The 27,911-nt window shown below is 40.6% G+C and overlaps 1 protein-coding gene across 1 annotated transcript; it reads right to left on the bottom strand.

Annotated features, from left to right (window-relative positions):
• Positions 1 to 29: 29 nt before the first annotated feature.
• Positions 30 to 27,896, bottom strand: GPN1 (GPN-loop GTPase 1). Its single transcript, XM_055401252.2, has 14 exons — positions 27,749 to 27,896; positions 26,980 to 27,073; positions 17,731 to 17,770; positions 16,856 to 16,922; positions 15,938 to 15,975; positions 12,120 to 12,198; positions 11,815 to 11,909; positions 10,839 to 10,884; positions 9,835 to 9,981; positions 8,990 to 9,072; positions 7,704 to 7,743; positions 6,472 to 6,562; positions 2,837 to 2,941; positions 30 to 1,005 (listed from the first exon to the last, which is right to left on the bottom strand). Exons 1-14 carry the CDS (start codon positions 27,857 to 27,859, stop codon positions 920 to 922), a joined length of 1,122 nt encoding a protein of 373 aa, XP_055257227.2. The 5' UTR covers positions 27,860 to 27,896; the 3' UTR covers positions 30 to 919.
• Between the last annotated feature and the right edge of the window lie 15 nt (positions 27,897 to 27,911).

Below are 27,911 nucleotides of genomic sequence, written 5' to 3'. Positions count from 1 at the left end.
TGAACTGAAACACAGGTTAGGCAGGAATAAAATTTCTTAAGAGAAATAATATTATGTTTTAAGATACTGTGAAGAATGTGGAGGCGAAGCAAACCCTTACCAGGGCTATTATGCATGGAATGTGCACCTGACCCAAACCCAAGTCCTTTGAGTAACTCACTAAGGACACGCTGCATAAAGTAAAATACAAACAGGGCCTGCCTTCATACCTCGTTACTAGGTGCAGCATGTACACAGAACTTTAGTAAACATCATGTGGCTTTAAATCTCTTCTAAACTGAAATGACTATTTGTGATGATTTTCTTACTTGAAATGATGACAAGCAGGCTTACAACAAAGTGAAAATTAAAAACTCTTATCTAAGCCACCATCTAAAGTAGAATTCTTACTAACTACATGTTGCTCACTTTCTTCAGTGAACCTGATGTTCTATAATGAGCTCCCCAGTGGGAGGCACATTTCATACCAACATTGACTGGTTGCCAAGGAGACTCCACTGTCATTCTGGACAAGCACCTGTTTCCTCTCGCCCTTTCTGCTACAAAGGAAGGGAACTCATGGTGCAAGTTCAAAGGCAAATGCTCGGGAAGTAGAGGCTAGAGAGCCAGCCTACTAAGTTCTCTGTTTCATCCATCAGTAGCAAAAGTATGTGAGTTCAAATGATACAACTTGCGGTTTTAGGCTCAAAGGGATACCAGTGTCCAAAAACAGAATATGCTTCCTTGCATAAATCCAAGGGGAAGGCCAATGGGAATTAGCAGGTCCAAATAATCTATTCCTGGCTTCATCAGAGTCAGGAAGTTTCACGAGTAACACAAACTGCTATTCTGAACAAAACCATCCTTTATAGATTGTAGCCCCCAGTCAGAGATAAAGATAGTCCTTCACACAGAGTTCCAAAATTTTGAACTTTAGAAACTATTTGTTGTTTTTCTTCCAGTACTGTGCCATTGATTCTTGCATAAAATTCTGGAATGCTGGCTCTTCGCGGCTTTCCTCCGTAACTATTAAGGAAAAAAGAAGGTGAATTATTTTCAAACTCTCCCCATTAGACAGGTGGATTACAGCCACTGTCTCCCATCCATCAGAAATAGTACATGTAACCTTGAACAACATGGGCTTGAACTGGGTAAGTCCCCTTACACATGAACTTTTTTCAGTAGTAAATACAACATACAGTATTAAATAATCCACGGTTGATGAAATCCACAAATGCAGAACCATAGAGTCGGAGGGCCAACTATAAGTTAGTTATATGAAGACTGTTAAAACTGTACCAAGGATAATAGGTATCCCAGTCCCCGAGTTGTTCAAGAGTCAACTGTACTCTTTCTAAATATTTCCTAGAAGCAGGTTCTATTTATCATGTTGCCCAAAATGTACAATTTCTTTGACCAATAGGTGGGGAGATGCTTCCCTCATAAAGTAACTAAAATGAGGTCCCACTCCTACATATTTTTAACTGAGAGAAATGAAAACCTGTGTCCACACAAAAACCTATTAACCAATCTTTATAGCAGTTTATTTACCACAGCTTAAACCTGGCAACAACCCAAATGTCAATTGGCTTGTGAATGGATAAACAAAGGCACATTCACATAATGGAATATTACTAAGCAATTAAAAACATATTACTCATACATGCAGTAACATGGAAGGATCACAAAAGCATTATACTAAGTGAAAAAAGCCAAGTTAAATACTGTGATTCCACTTACAAGACATTCTGGAAAAGGCAAAATTATAGGCACAAAAATCAGATAAGTGGTTGCCAGGAACTGATGTAGGGGAAGGGACTAAATAAAAATGGGCATGAGCGAACTTTTAGGGTGATGGAAGTGTTCTGTTTCTTGCTTATGATGGTAATTACTACAAGACTATATGTCATCTAACTATACACTTGTGGTGTTAGAGAAGACTCTTGAGAGTCCCTTGAAGTGCAGGGAGATCAAACCAGTCAGTCCTAAAGGAAATCAACCTGAATATTCATTGGAAGGACAGATGCTGAAGCTGAAGCTCCAATACTTTGGCCACCTGATGCGAAGAATGGACTCACTGGAAAAGACCCTGATGCTGCGAAAGAGTGAAGGCAGGAGGAGAAGGGGACGACAGAGGATGAGGTGGTTGGATGGCATCACTGACTCGATGGACATGAGATTGAGCAAGCTCTGGCAGTTGGTGATGAACAGGGAAGCCTGGTGTGCTGCAGTCCATGGGATTGCAAAGAGTCAGACACGACTGAGTGACTGAACTGAACTGAAATGAACTATACACTTTAAAGGGGTAGGGTTTATTATTTGTAAATTATACTTCAATAAATATTATTAAATGAGGCAATTTACATGTTAGCATCCAGCACACTGAAAGAGAGCTCTACCCTTGAGCACAGCAAGGACCTAAAAGGGTTGTTTCAAGAAATAGATTCTGTTCACAGCCCATAAAACTATGCCACGTAAAACCCTTTAGGGTTTCCAAAGCCATTCTCTCCTCAATGTTACAGTCCCTTCTGACTAGGTTCACTAAGTCCTCCTGTATTCTTAAAACAATTATAATAAACAATCCTGGGTTCCTCAAAATTGAGTTAGGACCTAAAGATGAGAAGACACTAGACTAAGAAAAGGCCATAATAATCAAGCTCAGTACTAACCATTCTTGTGGAAGGCCAGGAACTCTCAATGTATGGAACTCCATTCTGGTGCTATATGATTTACCATTTCCTCTCTCCCCTATTACTGGCAGCATGGTTAAAGTCTCTCAATAACAGAAAGCTCCCAGCAAACAATGAGAGGATAAGCAGTTGTTCTGTTTTCATGAGTCACCTCAGCCACCTCTCACCTCTGTGGTCAATATCATCAGTATCACTGTCTGCTTCCTCATCCTCTTCATCCAGGGTTCCCCGAGTCAGGATCAAATCAGAAGGGTCCAGCACAGATGAGCTGCCTGCATGTAAAATACTATCAGCAGGATATCAGGAACACAGGCCTCCTCAAAAGGGTAATTTTGAATCAGTAAGTAACTATGATTAAAAATTGGCAGGATGAAAATGATCATGATAAAATGCAGGATTTTCTCTCTTCTAAATGTATTGTTCATACCATTAAACATTTCTAAACTAGTTTATTTCACAAAGTGCCAGTAACCCAAGAGGTCTCATTTTTAAGTTGAGGAAAAACTCAGCTCTCAAGAAGCTTGTCTTAGTAATATCATTTGTTTTTACTAGCTCTCAGCTTGAAAGCAGCTATGGTTTTTCCTATGAAGGCTAAAGACATGTGAGCAAACCTAGTGTGCTGGTAAGTCCAGCATAAAAGTGTGCAGTGTTCAGGAAACTTCCTGATGGAAATTTAAGTTCAGAGAGGGTCTGAAGAGAACAGAGGGAGTAATAACAGAGGGGCTGAGTATTTTTCAAGAAAAGGAGAATTTATGATAAAAACCCTCCAGAAAGCAGGCATAGAAGGAACATACCTCAACATAATAAAAGCCATATATGAATGATAACGGAGAAAGCAATGGCACCCCACTCCAGTACTCCTGCCTGGAAAATCCCATGGTCGGAGGACCCTGGTGGGCTACAGTCCATGGGGTTGCTAAGAGTCAGACATGACTGAGCAACTTCACTTTCACTTTTCACTTTCATGCATTGGAGAAGGAAATGGCAACCCACTCCAGTGTTCTTGCCTGGAAAATCCCTGGGACTGGGGAGCCTGGTGGGCTGCCACCTATGGGGTCGCACAGAATCGGACACAACTGAAGCGACTTAGCAGCAGCAGCATGAATGATAAACTTACAACAAACATTATCCTCAATGGTGAAAAATTGAAAGCATTTCCCCTAAAGTCAGAAACAAGACAAGGGTGCCCACTCTCACCACTACTATTTTACATAGTTCTGGAAGTTTTAGCCACAGCAATCAGAGAAAAAGAAATAAAAGAAATCCAGATTGGAAAAGAAGAAGTAAAACTCACTGTTTGCAAATGACATGATCCTCTACATAGAAAATCCTCAAGACCCCAGCAGAAAATTAGAGCTAATCAATGAATATAGTAAAGTTGCAGAATACTAAATTAACATACAGAAATCCCTTGTATTCCTATACACTAACAATGAGAAAACAGAAAGAGAAATTAAGGAAACAATTCCATCCACTGTTGCAACAAAAAGAATAAAATACTTGGGAATATATCTACCTAAAGAAACAAAAGACCTATATATAGAAAACTATAAAACACTGGTGAAAGAAATCAAAGAGGACACAAATAGATGGAGAAATATACCATATTCACAGATCGGAAGAATCAGTATAGTGAAAATGAGTATACTACCCAAAGCAATCTATAGATGCAATGCAATCCCTGTCAAGCTACCAACAGTATTTTTCAGAGAACTAGAACAAATAATTTCACAATTTGTAATAGAAATACAAAAAGCCTCGAACAGCCAAAGCAATCTTGAGAAAGAAGAATGAAACTGGAGTAATCATCCCGCCTGACTTCAGACTATACTACAAGCTACAGTCATCAAGACAGTACGGTACTGGCACAAAGACAGAAATATAGATCAATGGAACAAAATAGAAAGCCCAGAGATAAATCCACGCACCTATGGACACCTTATCTTTGACAAAGGAGGCAAGAATATGCAATTGAGAAAAGACAATCTCTTTAACATGTGGTGCTGGGAAAACTGGTCAACCACTTGTAAAAGAATGAAACTAGAACACTTTCCAACACCATATACAAAAATAAACTCAAAATGGATTAAAGATCTAAATGTAAGATCAGAAACTATAAAACTTCTAGAGGAACCATAGGTAAAACACTCTCTGACATAAATCACAGCAGGATACTCTATGACCCAACTCCCAGAGTAATGGAAATAAAAGCAAAAATAAACAAATGGGACCTAATTAAACTTAAAAGCTTTTGCACAACGAAGGAAACTATAAAAAGGTGAAAAGACAGCCTTCAGAATGGGAGAAAATAATAGCAAATGAAGCAACAGACAAAGAATTAATCTCAAAAATATACAAGCAACTCCTGCAGTTCAGTTCCAGAAAAATAAACGACCCAATCAAAAAAATGGGCCAAAGAACTAAACAGACATTTCTCCAAAGAAGACATACAGATAGCTAACAAACACATGAAAAGATGTTCAACATCACTCATTATCAGAGAAATGCAAATCAAAACCACAGTGAGGTACCATCTCACGCCAGTCAGAATGGCTGCTATCCAAAAGTCTACAAACAATAAATGCTGGAGAGGGTGTGGAGAAAAAGGAATCCTCTTACACTGTTGATGGGAAAACAAACTAGTACAGCCACTATGGAGAACAGTGTGGAGATTCCTTAAAAAACTGGAAATAGAATTGCCATACGACCCAGCAATACCACTGCTGGGCATACACACCAAGGAAACCAGAATTGAAAGAGACACATGTACCCCAATGTCCATCACAGCACTGTTTACAATAGCCAGGACATGGAAGCAACCTAGATGTCCATTGGCAGATGAATGGATAAGAAAGCTGTGGTACATATACACAATGGAATATTACTCAGCCATTAAAAAGAATGCATTTGAATCAGTTCTAATGAGGTGAATGAAACTGCAGCCTATTATACAGAGTGAATTAAGTCAGAAAGAAAAACACAAATACAGTATACTAACGCATATCTATGGAATTTAGAAAGATGGTAACGAATACCCTATATGCAAGACAGCAAAAGAGACACAGAAGTAAAGAACAGTCTTTTGGACTCTGGGAGAAGGCAAGGGTGGGATGATTTGAGAGAGTAGGGTTGAAACGTGTATATTATCATATGTGAAGCAGATCACTGGACCAGGTTCAATGCATGAGACAGGGTGTTCAGGGCTGGCGCACTGGGATGACCCTGGGGGATGGGATGGGGAGGGAGGTGGGAGGGGGGTTCTGGATGGGGAACACATGTGTGCCCATGGCTGATTCTTGTTGATGTATGGCAAAAATCACTACAATATTGTAAAGTAATTAGCCTCCAATTAAAATAAATTAATTAGAAAAAGAAAAAGAGAAAAAAATGGAAAACTGAATATACTAATAGAAGTAAGCTCCCTACACAGAGAAACTAAGGGCTGAGTTCCAATAATCAGGAGAAAGTCTAATCAAGTGGGTTTCAGTCCTAAGCAGAGGATTCAGCTTGTTAGGGAATGGTCTCTAGGAGAACCTAACATCAAGCCATGTACCCTAAGGCAATGGGATGTCACGACCATTCCCTCTTCTGGAGCCTAAAAGGTTAAAAAAGCTCAGTTGGGAAACAAGGGTGGCCAATTACTTGTTGAATCTAGGATTTATCTAAATTGATTGACAGATATAAAATACCACATTTACTTTATCCTTTTCTCTTTCTCTCCCCTAAATCCAAACACCTAACTACTAAGTGGAGATAACTGTACCCTTCTTTAAGTTCCTAACACCAGAAGACACTCCAGTACCTGTGGCAGTTCCTGTGTCCAAGGTTATAGAGCCCATATCTTTCTGGAGGCGTTCCAGTTGTTCTTTCTGCTGCTGGCTCTGTGCACTGGCCTATACACATAGAAAAATATGTCATTATATTAAAAAAGAAGGCCCAAATTAGATGCCAGACTTCTAATGGAAATGACAAATTATACAAATACTGCTGCTGCTGCTGCTGCTGCTGCTACTGCTAAGTCGCTTCAGTCATGTCCGACGCTGTGCGACCCCACAGACGGAAGCCCACCAGGCTCCCCCGTCCCTGGGATTCTCCAGGCAAGAACACTGGAGGAAGGTTAAATGATAAGACGTCCAATGGGGACAGGACACCTGATCATTTGGGGTAAGAGTTATGAACTGCCTCTCTGTTCTTAAACAAAATTCTACAACAGCCTTTAAATGGACCTTGGGAGTCATGGTGGAGGTGTAGCACTAGAAGGGCTCAGCACACATAACAGGAAAAACCTGATATTACTTCGAATTTAGAGAAGGAAAAAAGAGGCCTTTCTGCATCCAGACAGCATATATACAAATTTACAGATCAAAATAACAAGTATCTAAAGGATACACTGTATCTAAAAGATACAAGCATCCTTCACAAGCATCTAACTGAAAGTGAAAGTCACTCAGTCCTGTCTGATTCTTTGCAACCCCATGGACTATACAGTTCATGGAATTCTCCAGGCCACAACACTGGAATGGGTAGCCTTTCCCTTCTCCAGGGGATCTTCCCAACCCAGAGATCGAACCCAGGTCTCCTGCACTGCAAGCGGATTCCTTACCAGCTGAGCTACAAGGGAAGCCCTTGCTGCTGCTGCTGCTAAGTCACTTCAGTCGTGTCCGACTCTGTGTGACCCCATAGACGGAAGCCCACCAGGCTCCCCCGTCCCTGGGATTCTCCAGGCAAGAATACTGGAGTGGGTTGCCATTTCCTTCTCCAATGTGTGAAAGTGAAAAGTGAAAGTGAAGTCGCTCAGTCATGTCCGACCCTTAGCGACCCCACGGACTGCACCCTACCAGGCTCCTCAATCCATGGGATTTTCTAGGCAATAGTACTGGAGTGGTATACAGTCACTAGCAGTCTGTTAAAAGGGAAGCCCTTACAAGTATCTAAAGGATATACCAAAACAAAATCACTTATGATAGACGGATTAGGACATAGTTTGCGACTGCTTTTTAGTAGCCCTAAAACACAAACAGCTTCTTATCTTACCAGTGATTTCTTCAGACGTTCATATTCGGGACGATACTCTCTGGAAAGAAAAACACTCTAAATCCCTTTGATTAATAATTTATCCTGCCTGCTGCCATGTCACTTCTATTTTCCTAGTACTTTGACAATAACAAAAGATCTTATGTCACCAACTTCAGATGTAACAAGTCTTAGTCACTAAGACTCTAACCCTAAGGAATTAAAAGCAAGGTGCCTGACCCCCACCCTGAAACCAGCGAAGAGACAAAAGACTGACTGCTGAGCTGGGAAGATCAACTCTGGTGAGACCATGACTGATGAGTTCATCATACACTTGGATGAACATGAACAAAAGATGTTTAAATGATGAGTAAAAGAAGCCAGGCCTACTCAGGAAGCCCAGTATATAAATTATGTCGTTCATCTGGGCAACAATGAAAGGATACAGAAAAGAGTCTATCCTGAGGCTTTGATAACACTCACAAAAAATAAAAAATAAAAACAAAAATCCACAACCCTTGTCTGATAAACAAAAAATAATGTGTCTGAAAATAATCATGTGGCTATTAGGATCTTACTAAGTATGAAGCTTGCTGGAAAGCAGCCAGTTATCAGGCCTAAGGAAAGTGTATAGGTGCTCTGACTCCACTTTCCTTTAGATAAATGGAACTCCAGTATTAACCATGACAACAGTTATAACAATCATTTATAAAGAAACATGCTTTCCATGTGTTGGCAATTATGCTAGGTGCTTTAGGTAAGTTATATCATCTCAAATAATTTCAAATAATCCTCACAATGACCAATCTTAATAATAGATGCTAAGTGAAGGAAAAAGAAATCTTAACTCATGTCTTTCTGACTCCAAAGTCTATGTTCTTAATCGGGGGTCAAGGAATGAGGCAAACAGGCCAAATCCAGCCCACTGTCTATTTTTATAAATAAAGTTTTATTGGAAGACAGCCACACCCAATTGTTTAGGAATTGTCTATAGGTGCTTTTGCACCACAATGACAGAGTTATTATGGTCCACAAAGCCAAAAATATTTAATATCTAACTTTTACAATATCTGATGACTTCTGCTCTTCATCATTCAATAAAGTGAAGATTTTATATTATTGTGTTTGTTTTTTTTTTAAACGTATGGGTACGTGTCAACCCTAAATGTGATGAGACCCAGTACACATCTGCATGGCAAACATAATACAAACATGAAAACCAAAACATTTTTCCTGACAAAACTGCTATCATATCAGAATTGTGAGTAACTAAGAATGCCATCAATGAAATGTTCTTTTATCCTCACCTTTCATATTCTTCTGTGGCACTGGCAACTTGCACAAAGAGTTCATCTAAACCTGTACCCAGAACAGCAGACACACCCACCACCTGCCAAGAGCATGATTAATGCCACTGAGGAAACAACTGCATCTTTTTAAACAGTGTACATTATTTGGTTCAAATTTCATAAAATCTTCATAGAAGAAGTTTGGATACTTTAAGAAGTCCCTGGCAAAGAATGACGCTAAAACAAAACAGAACAGCATGCTTACTCAAAAGTCATGGGAATAAAAAATTTTTTAATTTTTTAAGTTTAAAAGTCATGATAATAAGTCCATGGAAAGTAGAGAACTGACAAAGAAAACGAGGACAAAAAAGCAGCAGTTCTTTTCATCTGTTCCTTATCACATCAAACCAGTCTGTTCTCTATAAAAATTAGTATCTCAATGTTTTTGCTTGGACAGTGAACATATTCCTTGCTACCCACACCCTCTTTTGCTTACACAAATCTTACCCTTCCTTCAAAGCACACCTATATGTGCTATATCCTCCAAAATCCCTCATTTCAAAAGTGACCTAACCACTATCAGGCCAACTTTAAATCTTTCTTAAGATATCACAATACAAGTTACAATACATTGTATTTCAACTCTGTGTTTAGCATTCTCTCCTAACTAGACCATAAACTCTCTGAAGATAGGGTCTCTATCATATTTATCTTTTAAATTTCCAGTTTTTAATAAGCAATGCCTTATAAATTACTTTTCGGAAGGCAATGAACTTCCTCTCCAAAGATATGTTCAAAGCCAGCCCTTTGGATTAATAGGTTAACTGGAGAGATGGAACGCATAAGCCAGAGAGAGAGTTTACCCTGAGTGAGCTGTAAAACTCATCTAACACCAGGCTCATTGAACGAGTCAGGTTACTGACGTATGTAGTCTCTTGATTCAAAGCATCTTGGAAAGCCTCAAAATCTTGCATCCATTCCACTGCAAAGCTGTGGTCAATGATGTCAGTCTGTACCAGAGAGAAGAACATTATCAGCAACCAGAGATGAGGTCAGACCCCGAACAATGGGAATTTTATTTTCATTTTTAAATTTTTTTAAAAAACTAATTTTTAATTAAGAATTTTATTTATTTTTAATTAAAAATTTTTAAAAACTTTTGGCCACATCTCACAGCATGTGGATCCTAGTACCCTGACCAGGGATTTAACCAATGACCCTTACAGTGGAAGTGTGGAGTCTTAACCACTGGACCATTAGGGAAGTTTCCCAATTTCTTTTAATTAAGTGGTGACAACAAAGAGCAATCATTCATATATTTTCCTTCTCTGCTTCCCCCATTTCCTCCTCCACTGAAACAAGCCACAAAGAGCCAAGACTGCTGTGCAATATAAATAATTAAACAAAGATCTGTATATTCCAGGTTAAAAAAGACCCTTCACTATCCACTGCCAAGTGACCATGGCCACAGTGGAGGCCAGCATTTTCCAGGCTCCAAAGTCAAGTACACAGTCTCTCGCATTCTGGCCAACAACCAACCACAGAGAAGTTTTGGTTTTGTTTTAATTGCTACTCCCCATGGACTGGCAGTCCCTCTCCCACTTACACAGTCCTGCTCTTGAGCGATAACCCATATGCTGTGGACCAAGAATTACTCTACGTAGCCTAAAATAACTTTGGAGAAGAATCAGTGACATACAGTATATTCATTCAATTTAATTGAGTCCATTTCTGAGAAGTGCTTTCAACTTTGCTTCCAGTTAGCTTAAATCTGCTCTCAATCATCCTTCTCACCTAACCAAACTTCTAACACAAGGTTCTGATGAAAAGAAATATTCAGGCAAGACAGGAAGAAGACTCCACTTACTTTATTCATGACCACAATAAAAGGCAGCTTGGTTTTGTATAAGATGCTGAAAATCAAGTATGAAGGCATCATTAGTAAAAGCACTTAAGCTCCTGCTTGCATTATTAATCCAATGGAACTGAGTAATTAAAAGGGAGAGGGGTTCAGACTGTAAATACAGGTACCCATTCTCACACAGCAGTCATGTATGCTCCCATCCCAAGCAGGAAACCACCACCACTAAGCAAATAACACACACACACTCCCTCTCCTATTCTTGGAGTAATAATGCTTTGGTACTGATTCTGGGTATGTTTATGTGTGTGTGTGTGTGTGTTGTTTTTCACCAAATTAACTATTAAATAGTTACTATGAAAACAAAATCATGCTATCAAATATCAGATTTCTATTTGGACCAGGATTTCTTGTGTTCAACAGGAAGGAACATCCCTGGTCACATCAGAAGAGACAAACTGGAGTGCTTGCTTTTTGCAAATGCCTAAAATTAAACTCAGTGTTAATAATGGCCCACCTTGCTCCTAGGTCTAATGCACTAACATAGCCTAGTAGGGCATGCCCTTCCTCTCCTAATAGCACCACACTTGAGAAAATATGTGCATGCAGAATCACAAATGAATCTTTTAATTCAGTCTCTCCTCATGTTATAATCTCATTTTTCCTAACATGAAAAAAAAAAAAGCATTTAGACCAGAGCCTCTATTCTATTCAGAATTGGATTTCATTCAACTGGGGCAATGCATCTACCAGAAGGTGCATTTTCATTCATCACCTGTTCTGTAATAAGCAAAGGAGAAAGACAACCAGGGGCTGATGCCAAGGCATATGTGCTTCCCTTCCCTTACCAACCCAGAGCCACTAAAGAGGGTATGGGCAGCACAAACCAAGAGGAAAGCACTCAGGACTCAAAAATGAAGGAAAAGAAGAAATGGAGACTTCACTTCTTGACACAACACTATGCCCAACAATAATGCATTACCTGCAGGCATAGAGCATATTGGACATGAAGGTCACTGGGTTGGTACTTCGAGATGTGTCCATTACATAAATGACAATTGTTGGAAACGAGGATGCCTAAAGCCACAGAATAATCACAGCTTTAGTCAAAAGGTCCTTGACTTGTCCCCAAACTCTTCTCCTACCCTTTGTGGAGAGGAAGAACCACTTTAGGAGGATATGCAGAGCTCTATGACTCTATCCCACATAAGTTCCCAGGCAGAAAGATGAAGTTTTTCTTGTCTAGCTCTCTACTTAACCCTCAGTAACAAGTCCTAGAATACTCACCAGGGCCTCGGTGATAATTGTCCCAGAAGCTGACCATGTGAATACCTCAATCTGTCCAGGTGTGTCAATCAAGACATACCTGTGTCAAAAAAGATCATAAAAGAAGTTTTTACTTGTGCATTCTGAAAGATATTCCAGACCACAAAACATTAACATCTGGGCATTTAAGACAAGAAATAACCTCCCATGCCAAGTCTCACATCTTCCCATTGCCATTAAAGTGAAGACCACATTCCCCCAGGCTTTCGTCAGTGTCCAGTTTTCAGGTTCATTGGCAAGAGCAGCAATACATGAGTGCTGCAAACAGTCACAGAGGAAACTGACAGTTTCAGAAACACACTGCATTAAAAATCAGAGATAAGCAAAACCAGTGTGTAAATCTCTTGGGAAACCTGTTTACTTAGCGGTGGGGTTGGAGGAAAATGAAGGGAAGGGAGAAAGAAAAAGAAGAAAGTGGTAACTAAAGAAGAGGGTCTCTTCTTGAGGGGATGCAATGTTCTAAACTTGTGGTGATGGCTGTACAATTCTATAACTACCATAAAAGCCACAGAATTGCACAATTAAAATGGGTAAACTGTATGGCACATGAACTATATCTCAATAAAGCTGTTTGTAAAAAAGAACAAAGATTCACTCATACATGGACAATTAACTGACAATAAAGGAGCCAAGAACATACAATGGAGAAAATGGAAGTCTCTTCAAGAAACAGTGTTGGGAAAATCAGTCATATGCAAGAGAATGAAACCAGACCACTCCACATATAAAAATTAACTCGAAATGGATGAAAAACTTGAATGTAACACCTGAAAGAAAACAGAGGCAGTAGCCTCACTGCTGTCTGTCTTAGTGAAGTTTTTGGGGATCAGACGACACAAAAGGCGAGGAAATCAAAAGCAAAAATAAAAGATGGTAAGAGAAAATAAAAGATGAGACTACATCAAATGAAAAAGCTTCTGCACAGCAAAGGAAAACAGCATCAAAACTAAAAGGTGGGAATTCCCTAGTGGTCCAGTGGTTAGGACTTGGCGCTTTCACTGAGGTGGCCCGGGGTTCAATACCTGGCTGGGGAACTAAGATCCCACAAGTCACTGGGCATGGCTGAAAAAAAAAACCCAAAGGCAACCTACTGAACAGCAGAAAATATTTGCAAATCACATCTGATTAGGGATTGGTATCCAAAATACATAAAGAACACATACAATTCACAAACAACATGATTCATAAAAGAGAGAGGATCTAATATGTAGACATTTCGCCAAAGAAGATACACAGATGGTCAGTAGGCACATGTAAAGATGTTCAACATCACTAATTCTAAGGAAGTGCAAATCAAAACCACGGTGAAATGTCACTTCACACTTGTTAGAATGGCTCTTATTGAATACATAACAAATAACAAGTGCTGAAGCAGATGTACAGAAAAAGAAACACTCGTACACTGTTAGTGGGAGCATAAACTGGTACAGCCACTATGAAAACCAGTAGGAAGATTCCTGAACTGAAGGGTAGAGCTACCATACGTGATTCAGTGATTCCATTTCTGGGTATTTATCCAAAGAATATAAAAACACTAATTAGAAAAAATATACACACCCATATGTTCATTGCAGCACTATGTACAACACCCAAGACCCGGAAGCAACTTGAGTGTTCACCAATGGATGAATGGATAAAGAAGACGTGGTATACACATAGTAGGAAACCATTTAGCCACACAAAAAGAATGAAATCTTGTCATTTGTGACAACATGGATGACGCTAAGTAAAACAAATCAGAAGCAAAAAGACAACTACTATACCATTTCACTCATAAGTGGAATAATCTGGGAAAAAGAGAGAAAGAATGAAACAAAGAGAAAAGAAAACCAACCAAAAGCAAGTTCACAGATACAGAGAACAAATCAGTGGTTACCAGAGGAAAAAGGGGTTGTGGGTGGGTCAAAGAGGTGAAAGGGATCAACTGTATGGTGAACAGATGATTGCTGGCCTTTGGGGGTGATCACTCGGCAGTGTACACAGACATTAAATTATAATGTGTACTGGAAACTTATTTAAAAAAAAAAAAGCAAAAAATTCGAATAGCCATTTCTCCAATTATATACCAATGGCTAAGAAGTACACTAAAAGATGCTCAACATCATTAATCATTTAGGAAACACATACCATAAATACAATGTGACACCACTTCATACCCACTAACATGGCTCTAATAAAAAACAGTAATAAGTACTGACAAGTATGTATAGAAAATGGAACCCTCAATGCATGTATGTTGTAAAATGGTGCCTGCAGCCACCAGGAGCTTGGAGGAACAGGGAATAGAATGAATGCTAATGAGAATGGGGTTCTTTTGGAGATGAAAATGTTCTGAAATCAGGTGATTATGATCAATGCACAACTTTGTGAATATACCAAAAATCACTCAACTGTATACCTTGAAAGAGTGTACTTTATGGTCTGTGAATTCATACTGTAATAAAGCTGTTACTTTAAAAAAACTACTCCTATATGATCCTTTTTTTGTAAAAACACCTTATCTAGCCATCCTTCTATCTATGTACATATAAACAGAAACACCTGGGATGATAAATCACTGCTACTATATCCTCATAGCAGCATTAATGATAATAATGATTGTTATTTCTAATGATAAAGGGTGATAGCTTTCTATTTTAAATCTATGCATGGTATGAAATATTCACAGTAATATACTCTATACTCTTTTTACAAAAACCAATTATCTTCCTTTCTTTTAAAAAAGCAAACCTATTAAAAATTTAACAATAGTTAATCACAGACAATGATAATATTACTCTTTTATTTGTTAATACTTTTTATTAAAAAAAAATAGGGTAATATTGTTATTATCATTGTCTGTGATTAACTGTTGTTAAATTTTTAATAGGTTTGCAGGAAAGTTATGACCAACCTAGATAGTATATTAAAAAGCAGAGACGTTACTTTGCCAACAAAGGTCCGTCTAGTGAAGGCTATGGTTTTTCCAGTGGTCATGTATGGATGTGAGAGTTGGACTGAGAAGAAAGCTCCGAAGAATTGATGCTTTTGAACTGTGGTGCTGGAAAAGACTCTTGAGAGTCCCTTGGACTGCAAGGAGATCCAACCAGTCCATCCTAAAGGAGATCAATCCTGGGTGTTCATTGGAAGGACTGATGCTGAAGCTGAAACTCCAATACTTTGGACCTCATGCGACGAGTTGACTCACTGGAAAAGACTCTGATGCTGGGAAGGATTGGGGGCTGGAGGAGAAGGGGACGACCGAGAATGAGATGGTTGGATGGCATCACCAACTCGATGGACATGAGTTTGAGTGAACTCTGGGAGTTGGTGATGGACAGGGAGGCCTGGTGTGCTGTGATTCACGGGGTCGCAAAGAGTCAGTCGGACATGACTGAGCGACTGAACTGAACTGAATACTTTTTAAATTAAAAAATAGCCTCTCTGAATCATGTAAATTATATTTCTTTAAACAAGGATTAGAAAGGTATTTCAGAGACTTTAATGCCAACAAGCAAGAGAAGGCAACTGAATAAGTGAGTTGACTCAAATTCTAAAGATACCTCCTAAGAAGCCAGAACCATATTCCAAAGTGACTGGGGGTGGGATTCTATTAAACTGAGCTCCACACTGTAGAGCTTCTCAATGACTTGTCTTCTTGCCCACAATTTTTTCACTTGTCATGGTTTCATCTCAAACGTCACTCTTTCAAAACTTGATAGTATCCCAAAATCTTTCAAAAAACCTAGAAACACATCTACTACAGAGTAATACATAGGTATTAGACTGAAATCACTTACTTAGACATGTTCTGGGCCTTCTCAATGAATTTCATCACCTAAAAGAGAAAGATGTCAATTACAACAGGATCCAAGTTCAACAAAAAAAAATTACAGGGCCCTGTACAGAGTGGCCCACCTCACAGGCACCATTGACAACTGAATCTCTATGCTCTCCATCTGAGGCCACCAACTAACATGCTCATGGAACTAAAGAAACAAAGCCACAACTGCAGCACCACAATACCCTGGAGCACAGGGCAAGGGCCCAAGGAGCTGAAGACTTGATCTGTCACCCCCAAGTCTCTTTCTTGGTGCTTTGGTAAAATGTTAACAGCTTGTCTCACTGAGTGAAACCGGGGTTAAAAAAAATAGTGATGCAAAACTCTCTTAAGAAAGAGGAATGTGACAGAGAAAACCTAATAGATGACAACTATCTGCTGCAAGTGAAAAGCCCCATAATCATTCCATTCTCTGCCTGGCAGACGTTCCCACTCCCCATCCCTCCAACCCATCCTCGGGGTAAAACTGCAAGCCAACAACAGATCAAGAATAGAACCCGGGGGATTCCATGGCGGTCCAGTGGTTAGGACTCTGTGTTTTCAATGCCAAAGACCCAGGATTCAATCCCTGGTTGGGGAACTAAGATCCTGCAAGCCACATGGCCAAAAAAAAAAAAAGAGAGAGAGAGAGAGAAAGCAAAAGAACTCAAGTCTCTTAGGTGTCTGTTTTGCTGGCTGCCACAAACATTCAGCGTGAAGTCTCTCACCATGTTGATCATCCTCACATAGCCTACTTCTCTGTCCACCAAAATGCCTCCTTATGTTCTATATAGACATCCAGATGGATTGCCCTTCTTTCCCAATGTGATCAAGCTAAGGCATTTAAGAGTCACAAGTTTTAACACAGCCATGTCTATGTAAATAGAGACAGATATACCTGATCAAATCTGGTAGCAAAGAGATTGAGTGAGGTCACTATACCACCATTAGGTCCAAGTCCATACCTAGACATTAAGTTAAGGATTTAAATTGCTTATAGATCAATTTAGATGATAAAAGTTTATTATCTTGACAATCCCTCAAACACACACACACACACACAAAAACCCAGCATAACATTAGTGTTCCACTGACTAGAATGTACCACACAATCTTAACCTCATAGGGAAACATTCATTATTGATGTCTACCTCACTCATTTATTTTTAAAAATGGCCACGTAAAATGGGGGAAAATGGAATGGACAGATATTTCAGGCATTGACAGCCTGAGAGCATTAGCCATGAAGATCATCTATATACCACTCCTTGCTCTGATTCTAACTCATCAAGTCACCTGAGGATTGGAGTCAGTCTTCCTACTCAATAGGACCTAGAGGGAAAGTACACATTTTATGGGCAATGTACTAAGAGTTGATCAACCCAAAACTTAGAGTTGATCTTACTAACCTTTGAGTTTTCCAGTCTAAAGAGATGGTGACCAGTAGCTGTATCCACCAAGGCAATACTACCTTGTGGACCCAGGCACACCACCAGCTAGCCTGTCCTCCTCTGTGCTAATCACAACATCTTGCAGTTTGGGACAAAGGCAGAAAATGGAACTCACAGGCTGAAATAGGATGTCTAATCACCTACAATGCCTCTCCTCACATTCATCATCCCTACTCTTTATAAAGTTACTTGAAAGCTATCAAATGCTTTTGCTAGTATACTTCACAAGGAAAGGCACAGATATGTTTTCAAAGCTACATAATACACAGACAGTAACTAACCAGGGATGAGCCAACAACAAAGTAGATGTGGAAAAGGATACTGTTTCATGACTTCTTTATACTTCACAGTGTCACGAATGTCTGCAGGGGAAAAAAACGCAAAGAAATGGAATTTAACACATAAGAACAATACAATTTGAGACTCTATAATATCTAAGCCAATTGACCTCTCAAGTCATCTCTGCTTCCTCTGAGGAAATAAATCAGTTTCTCTCTCAGGATCCAAGTCACTTTTCAAATCTGTTTCCTAAATTTTCAAGCTAAGATCACTGAAATGTGATAGCAAAAGATGCAAGTTCAGGTACAGACTAGGAGGACAAAAGGTACCCTGGAAATATCTTCCTTCCCGACAAGAAACTGAAACCAGCTTTTGAAGCTTCTGTGCTCAGCACTGTCTGTTAGTAATTTCTCCAGCTTCATACTGGTTTACTTCCTTATGGTCAAGGATAACTGCCAAGTAACCCAAGAAGAAGGTTAGGCTAGGAGCTCTCCGGTTACAGTAGGGATGGTCTGAGATGAAAAGAGAAGTTCTATACAATTTAAATACTTTCTCAGTGACCATATATATAGAAAAAGGGAGTTAAATCTAGAAGAAAAGCTTATTTCTTACTCCTCACTTACTGGTAGCTAAGTTAAAGCACATAACATTTTTATAAAGGCATTAACTTGGGGAGTGGATGTCAGGGAGAGAAATAAGTGATGGAGATTAAGAGGTATAAATTTTCATTTACAAAACAAATGAGTCATGGGGGTGAAATGTACAGTGTGGGGAATATAGTCAATAATAATACAATACTGTTGTATGGTGACAGATATTAACTAGATTTGTCATAGAGATCATTTTGAAATATTTAAAGATATTTCAAATTAGTATGTTGTGTACCAGGAACTAATGATAATACTTTGGCAGGTCACTTACACTGCAAGACAAACAAACACACAGAAAAAATAGACTGGATTTGTAGTTACCAGAAGTGGGTGCAGAGGGAGGGAACAATTGGACGAAGTAGGCAAAAGGTTGGAGAAGGAAATGGCAACCCACTCCAGTATTCTTGCCTGGAGAATCTCGTGGACGGAGGAGCCTGGTGGGCTGTTGTCCATTGTTCGCACAGAATCGGACATGACTAAAGCGACTTAGCATGCATGCATTGGAGAAGGAAATGGCAACCCACTCCAGTGTTCTTGCCTGGAGAATCCCAGGGACAGAGGAGCCTGGTGGGCTACTGTCTATGGGGTCGTACAGAGTCAGACATGACTGAAGCGACTTAGCAGCAGCAGCAGCAGGCAAAAAGTACTAACTTCCAATGCTAACACCAATAAATACTAGAGATGTAAGATACAATATTATAAATGTACGAGCACTGCTATATGTTACATGTGAAAGCTATTAAGAGTTCTCATAACAAGGGAAAAAAGATTTTGCATTACTATAATTTTGTATCTATATGAGACGATAGATTTTCACTACCCTGATGCTGGGAAAGATTGAGGACAGGAGAAGGGGACGACAGAGGATGAGATGGTTGGATGGCATCACTGACTCAATGGACATGAGTTTGGGTTCAATTCAGTTCAGTTCAGTTCAGTCGCTCAGTCATGTCCGACTCTCCGCGACCCCATGAATCACAGCACGCCAGGACTCCCTGTCCATCACCAACTCCCGGAGTTCACTCAAACTCATGTCCATCCAGCCATCTCATTCTCTGTCGTCCCCTTCTCCTCCCGCCCCCAACCTTTCCCAGCATCAGAGTCTTTTCCAGTGAGTCAACTCGTCGCATGAGGTGGCCAAAGTATTGGAGTTTCAGCTTTAGCATCAGTCCTTCCAATGAACACCCAGGATCTCCTTTGGAATGGACTGGTTGGATCTCCTTGCAGTCCAAGGGACTCTCAAGAGTCTTCTCCAACACCACAGTTCAAAAGCATCAATTCTTCGGCGATCAGCTTTCTTCACAGTCCAACTCTCACATCCATACATGACCACGGGAAAAACCATAGCCTTCACTAGACGGACCTTGGTTGGCAAAGTAATGTCTCTGCTTTTTAATATACTATCAAGGTTGGTCATAACTTTCCTTCCAAGGAGTAAGAGTCTTTTAATTTCATGGCTGCAATCCACATCAGCAGTGATTTTGGAGCCCAAAAAAATAAAGTCTGACACTGTTTCCACTGTTTTTCCATCTATTTCCCATGAAGTGATGGGACCAGATGCCATGATCTTTGTTTTCTGAATGTTGTAGGCTCTGGGAATTGGCGATGGACAGGGAGGCCTGACGTGCTGCAGTTCATGTGGTCGCAAAGAGTCGGACACGACTGAGCAACTGAACTGAATTGAAACTTACTATGATAATCACTTCCTGAGTTTGTAAATCAAACCATTATGTTATACAACTTAATCATATACAATGCTGTTTATGTCAATTATATCTCAATAGAACCTAGAAAAAAATTTATTTGGATGGAATTCAAAATAAAAAGGAAATTGGTCTATCTAGTAATATCTAACTAAACCTATGCAGCAGTCGGTAGATCTACCCCATCAACTACTGCTCCTTGGAAAAAAAGCTATGACCAACTGAGACAGCATATTAAAAAGCAGAGACATTACTTTGCCAACAAAAGTCCATCTAGTCAAAGCTATGGTTTTCCCAGTAGTCATGTATGGATGTGAGAGTTGGACCATAAAGAAAGCTGAGCGCCAAAGAATTGATGCTTTTGAACTATGGTATTGGAGAAGACTCTTGAGAGACCCTTGGACTGCAAGGAAATCCAACCAGTCCATCCTAAAGGAAATCAGTCCTGAATATTCATTGGAAGGACTGATGCTGAAGTTGAAACTCCAGTACTTTGGCCACCTGATGGGAACAGCCAACTCATTGGAAAAGACCCTGATGCTGGGAAAGATTGAAGGCAGGAGGAGAAGGGGACGACAGAGGATGAGATGGTTGGATGGCATCACTGACTCAATGGACATGAGTTTGAGCAAGCTCTGGGAGCTGGTGACGGACAGGGAAGCCTGGCAAGCTGCAGTCCATGGGGTCGCAAAGAGTTGGACACGACTAAGCGACTGAACTGAACTGAGCCTTTAAGTGAAAAGATGGAAATATTTTTTCTCCAAAATTGTTCCCATAATGATTTCTGCTTCTTAACACCAGGTCTTCCTTAATTAGTATGTTTAGAGTACAAGCTTAATAAGATTAAAAAGAGACCAGAAGAGAAAAGACTAATACCAAGCAATAGTCTGAAAATCGGGAGGCCTAGATCCTATCAAGTATCAGGACACTGGCTCTCACCCATTCTTAATCTTTTTTATCCTCACAGAGTGTGATGAGGAAGGGAACCTCTTACCATGACAATGCACACCAGCATATATACACACATTTTCCCATGTAACTTTGCAAGATGGCTACAGATCAGTAAGCAGACTATGCACCAAACCCTCATGCTCTAAACTTGAAGAAAAGAAACTACATACACAAGGTTTATGTATCAGAGCCTGCTGAATGGTTTATGGCTTAAAAGACAGAGGACCGACTTTCTGTTACTTCATTTTTCCAAATATCCATACTAGATACCCTTGGGTCAAAAAGAGGTAGAGAGAATAGCAGTGGTAAGGAAAAAAGGAAATCGATAGCCCTACCATAGAGATATGACCTAAGTCAAATCCCTTATGATTATACAGTGGAAGCGAGAAATAGATTCAAGGGACTAGATCTGATAGATAAGAGTGCCTGATGAACTCTGGACGGAGGTTCATGACATTGTACAGGAGACAGGGACCAAGACCATCCCCATGGAAAAGAAATGCAAAAAAGCAAAATGGCTGTCTGAGGAGGCCTTACAAATAGCTGTGAAAAGAAGAGAGGCGAAAAGCAAAGGAGAAAATGAAAGATATAAGCATCTGAATGCAGAGTTCCAAAGAATAGCAAGGAGAGATAAGAAAGCCTTCCTCAGCGATCAATGCAAAGAAATAGAGGAAAACAACAGAATAGTAAAAACAAGAGATCTCTTCAAGAAGATTAGAGATTCCAAGGGTACACTGCATGCAAAGATGGGCTCGATAAAGGACAGAAATGGTATGGACCTAACAGAAGCAGAAGATATTAAGAAGAGGTGGCAAGAATACACATAAGAACTTTACAAAAAAGATCTTCACGACCAAGATAGTCATGATGGTGTGATCACTGACCTAGAGCCAGACATCTTGGAATGTGAAGTCAAGTGGGCCTTAGAACGCATCACTATGAACAAAGCTAGTGGAGGTGATGGAATTCCAGTTGAGCTATTTCAAATCTTGAAAGATGATGCTGTGAAAGTGCTGCACTCAATATGCCAGCAAATTTGGAAAACTCAGCAGTGGCCACAGGACTGGAAGAGGTCAGTCTTCATTCCAATCCCAAAGAAAGGCAATGCCAAAGAATGCTCAAACTACCGCACAATTGCACTCATCTCACACGCTAGTAAAGTCATGCTCAAAATTCTCCAAGCCAGGCTTCAGCAATATGTGAACCGTGAACTCCCAGATGTTCAAACAGGTTTTAGAAAAGGCAGAGGCACCAGAGATCAAATTGCCAACATCCGCTGGATCATGGAGAAAGCAAGAGAGTTCCAGAAAAACATCTATTTCTGCTTCATTGACTATGCCAAAGCCTTTGACTCTGTGGATCACAATAAACTGTGGAAAATTCTGAAAGAGATGGGAATCCCAGACCACCTGACCTGCCTCTTGAGAAACCTGTATGCAGGTCAGGAAGCAACAGTCAGAACTGTACATGGAAACAGACTGGTTCCAAATAGGAAAAGGAGTACGTCAAGGTTGTATATTGTCACCTTGCTTATTTAACTTATATGCAGAGTACATCATGAGGAACGGTGGGCTGGAAGAAGCACAAGCTGGAATCAAGATTGCTGGGAGAAATATCAATAACCTCAGATATGCAGATGACACCACCCTTATGGCAGAAAGTGAAGAGGAACTAAAAAGCCTCATGATGAAAGTGAAAGAGGAGAGTGAAAAGGTTGGCTTGAAGCTCAACATTCAGAAAACGAAGATCATGGCATCTGGTCCCATCACTTCATGGGAATTAGATGGAAAAATAGTGGGAACAGTGTCAGACTTTATTTTTTTGGGCTCCAAAATCACTGCAGATGCGGATTGCAGCCATGAAATTAAAAGACGCTTACTCCTTGGAAGGAAAGTTATGACCAACCTTGATAGTATATTAAAAAGCAGAGACATTATTTTGCCAACAAAGGTCCGTCTAGTCAAGGCTATGGTTTTTCCCGTGGTCATGTATGGATGTGAGAGTTGGACTGTGAAGAAGGCTGATCGCTGAAGAATTGATGCTTTTGAACTGTGGTGATGGAGAAGACTCTTGTGAGTTTCTTGTACTGCAAGGAGATCCAACCAGTCCATTCTAAAGGAGATCAATCCTGGGTGTTCATTGGAAGGACTGATGCTGAAGCTGAAACTCCAATACTTTGGCCACCTCATGCAACGAGTTGACTCACTGGAAAAGACTCTGATGCTGGGAAAGGTTGGGGGCGGGAGGAGAAGGGGACGACAGAGAATGAGATGGCTGGATGGCATCGCCGACTCTGTGGACATGAGTTTGAGTGAACTCCAGGAGTTGGTGATGGACAGGGAGTCCTGGCGTGCTGTGATTCATGGGGTCGCAGAGAGTCGGACACGACTGAGCAACTGAACTGAACTGACCATAGAGTCTGCAGACTCTAAGACTGGGCTGCCTCAGGCCAAACTACAGGGAAGGAGCACAGCCCCATCCATCAGCAGAAAATTGGATTCAAGATTTATTGAGCATGGCCCTGCCCACCAGAGCAAGACCCAGTTTTCCCCACAGCCAGTTCCTCCCATCAGGAAGCTTGCACAGGCCTCTTATACTCATCCATCAGAGGGCAGACAGAATGAAAACCACAATCACAGAAAACTATCCAAAATGATCACACGGGCCACAGCCTTCTCTAACTCAATGAAACTATCAGTCATGCTGTGTAGGGCCACCCAAGATGGATGGGTCATGGTGGAAAGTTCTGACAAATCATGGTCCACTGGACAAGGGAATGGCAACCCACTTCAGCATTCTTGCCTTGAGAACCCCAACAATATGAAAAGGCAAAAAGATATGACACTGAAAGATGAACTTCCCAGGTCAGATGAACTTCCAATATGCTACTGGAAAAGAGTCGAGAAACAGCTCTAGAAGGAATTAAGAGGCTGAGTCAAAGAGGAAACGAAACCCAGCTATGGATTATGTCTGGTGGTGAAAGTAAAGTCCAATGCTGTAAAGAACAATATTGCACAGGAACCTGGCATGTTAGATCCATGAATCAAGGTAAATAGTAAGTGGTCAAACATGAGATGGCAAGAGTGAACATCGATATTTTAGGAATCAGTGAACTAAAATGGACTGGAAAGGGCAAATTTAATTCAGATGACCATTATATCTATTACTGTGGGCAATAATCCCTTAAAGAAGTGGAGTAGCCCTCATAGTCAACAAAAGAGTACAAAATGCAGTACTTGGATGTATTCTCAAAAATGAAAGAATGATCTCTATTCATTTCCAAGGCAAACCATTCAATATCACAGTAATCCAAGTCTATGCTCCAACCACTAAAGTCAAAGAAGCTGAAGTTGAACGGTTCTGTGAAGACCCACAAGACATTCCGGAACTAACACATACACACACACACACACACAAATGTCCTTTTCATTACAGGGGACTGGAATGCAAAAGTAGGAAGTCAAGAGATACCTGGAGTATCAGGAAAGTTTGACCTTGGAGTAAAAATGAAGCAGGGCAAAGGCTAACAGAGTTTTGCCAAGAGAAAGCACTGGTCATAGCAAACACACTCTTCCAACAACACAAGAGATAATTCTAAACATGGACATCACCAGATGGTCAATACCAAAATCAGATTGATTATGTTCTTTGCAGCAAAGATGGAGAAGTTCTATACAGTCAATAAAAACAAGACCGGGAGCCAACTGTGGCTCAGATTATGAATTTCAGACTTAAAGAAAGTACGGAAAAGCACTAGGCCATTCAGATATGACCTAAATGAAATCCCTTACACTTATACAGTGGAAGTGACAAATAGATTCAAGGGATTAGATCTGACAGAGTGCCAGAAGAACTATGGACAGAGGTTTGTAACACTGTACAGGAGGCGGTGATCAAAACCATCCCCAAGAAATGCAAAAAGGCAAAATGGTTGTCTGAGGAGGCCTTACAAATAGCTGAGAAAAGAAGAGACACAAAAGGCAAAGGAGAAAAGGAAAGATATGCTCATCTGAATGGGCAAGTTTCAAATAATAATAATGAGAGATAAGAAAGCCTTCTTAAGTGAACAGTGCAAAAAAACAGAAGAAAACAACAGAATGGGAAAGACTAGAGATCTCTTCAAGAAAATCAGAGATACCAAAGGAACATTTTATGCAAAGATGGGCACAATAAAGGACACAAATGGCATGGACCTAACAGAAGCAGAAGAGGTGGCAAAAATACACAGAAGAACTGTACAAAAAAGTCTTGACCTGGATAATCATGAAGGTGTGATCACTCACCTAGAGCCAGACATCCTGGAGTGTGAAGTCAAGTGGGCCTTAGGAAGTATTACTACAAACAAAGCTAGTGGAGGTGAGATGGAATTCCAGCTGAGCTACTGAAAATCCTAAAAGATGTTGCTGTTAAAGTGCTGCACTCAATATGCCAGCAAATTTGGAAAATTCAGCAGTGGCCACAGGACTGGAAAAGGTCAGTTTTCATTCCAATCCCAAAGAGAAGGGCAATGCCAAAGAATGTTCAAACTACCACACAATTGCACTGATGTCACATGCTAGCAAGGCTTCAAGCTAGGCTTCAACAGTAAGTGAACCAAGAACTTCAAGATGTACAAGCTAGATTTAGAAAAGGCAGAGGAACCAGAATCAAATTGCCAACATCCATTGGATCATAGAAAAAGTAAGGAAACTCCAGAAAAACACCTACTTCTGCTTCATTGACTATGCTAAAACCTTTGACTGTGTGAATCACAACAAACTGGAAAATTCTTAAAGAGATGAGAATACCAGACCACTTTACCTGCCTCCTGAGAAATCTGTATGCAGGTCAAGAAGCAACAGTTAGAACTGAACATGGGACAACAGACTGGTTCCAAATTGGGAAAGAAGTACATCAAGGCTGTATATTGTTACCCTGCTTATTTAACTTAGATGCAGAGTACATCATGAGAAATACTGGGCTGGATGAAGCTCAAGCTGGAATCAAGATTGCTGGGAGAAATATCAATAACCTCAGATATGCAGATGACACCACTCTAATAAGCAAAGAGGAACTAAAGATTCTCTTGATGAAGGTGAAAGAGGACAGTGAAAAAGCTGGCTTAAAACTCAACATTCAAAAACTAATGGCATCTGGTCCCATCACTTCACAGCAAATAGATGGGGAAACAATGGAAACAGTGACAAACTTTATTTTCTTGGGCTCCAAAATCACTGCAGATGATGACTGCGCCATGAAATTAAAAGACACTTGCTCCCTGGAAGAAAAGCCATGATAAACCTAGACAACATATTAAAAAGCAGAGGCATTACTTTGCAGACAAAGGTCTGTATAATCAAAGCTATGATTTTTCCAGTAGTCATGTACAGATGTGAGAGTTGGACCACAGAGAAGGCTAAGCACCAAAGAAATGATGCTTTCAAACCTGGTGCTGAAGAAGACACTTGAGAGTCCCCTGGACAGAAAGGATATCAAACCAGTCAACCCTAGAGGAAATCAACCCTGAATATTCACTGGAAGGATTGATACTGAAGCTGAAACCCCAATACTTTGGACACCTGATGGGAAGAGCCAACTCATTTGAGAAAACCTTGATGCTGGGAAAGATCGAAGGCAGGAGAAGGGGACAGCAGAGGGTGAGATGGTTGGATGGCATCACCGATTCAATGGATGTGAATTTCAGCAAGCTCCAGTAGATAGTGAAGGACAGGAGAGCCTGGGGTGCTGCAGTCTATGGGGCCTAACAGAGTTGGACATGACTGAGCAACTGAAGGACTGAACAACAATGTCAAGGAAGGGGAGGGAGTAAACAAAGACAAAAATGGGACACAGGAAGAAGGCTGTTTCAGGATACTAGCAAATCGAAGGGAAATGAAATCAGGCAGTTTAGAAAAGATCAAAAATGAAAGCACTGAAGATGGGTAGGATAGGTTGACAGCTTCCTATTCGCCAAGAAACTTTACACAAGTTCTGGCAGAGTTTACTCACCAATATTGGCAGGAAAGGGAACTTCATGCACAGCTGGGTCCAGGTTGATCACATAAGGTGGACACCCTTGACCATGCAGATATCCTGTGAGCCTCTGCAGTGACATGGAGAGAGGGATGGACTGAGACCAAGAGCAGGACAAAGGGACAAGAGTGAACTTCCTCCCTTTTATCCAACTTACCAGAAGAATTGTACTTGCATTTCCCTCTAACTTATTCGTCTCTGATCTCCACCTACAACAGTCACTCTCAGTTGAAATGCTACCTTTCTTCGTCACACATCCAAGAGTCTCCTCTACTCTCCATCACTTAACTTGGAGCGGGGGCGGGGTTTCTATCTCCCCGCCAAAATATTAGCTCCACTAAGCGGGAACTTTGTCATTTCTGCTGTATCCCCAGTGCCTGAAACATGGCAGGCATCCCAAAAAGAAATATTTATAAATCTACACTCTTGAAACCCAGCACTCTATTAACCGTCAGAATTCCTTTAAGCCTCTGCCTTGTGGAGTTGGCAATAAAATGACAATTCCTATACCAACTACGGTCGTACCAAATCGGCACTGAGGGTGCGTAGAAGAGTCTAAATGAACCCAGGTTAGGATCTGAGAAGGCTTCGCGGAGAAAGGAACCGGAGTTGCCGGTGTGTCCCTGAAAGCAGGCACCGCTTCCCTCCAACTCCTCAGAGACCTCCCTCACTTTTTCCCCTGGCCTTACTCCCACCACAGACAACTTCTCGCGCGCCCCGACTACGCCCGCGCCATGTAAGTCACCTGTACAAAGGTGGTTTTCCCAGACCCCGCCATTCCCAACACCAGCAGACACGCTGGGGGCCGGGGACCCCCTGAAGCTCGAGATTCCGTGGCAGGTGCGGGCGCGGCCATCTTGTTCCTGGCTCCGCCCACTAGACCATAGAGAAGCTACTTGCTAGAGAGA

The sequence above is a fragment of the Moschus berezovskii genome, chromosome 11 (genome assembly GCF_049115385.1).
Source record: "Moschus berezovskii isolate FMDL1 chromosome 11, NW_MosBer_1.0, whole genome shotgun sequence".
Taxonomy (NCBI): Eukaryota; Metazoa; Chordata; class Mammalia; order Artiodactyla; family Moschidae; genus Moschus; species Moschus berezovskii.
The sequence above is the reverse complement of the archived record's forward strand: the minus strand, read 5'-3'. Positions and strand labels throughout refer to the sequence as shown.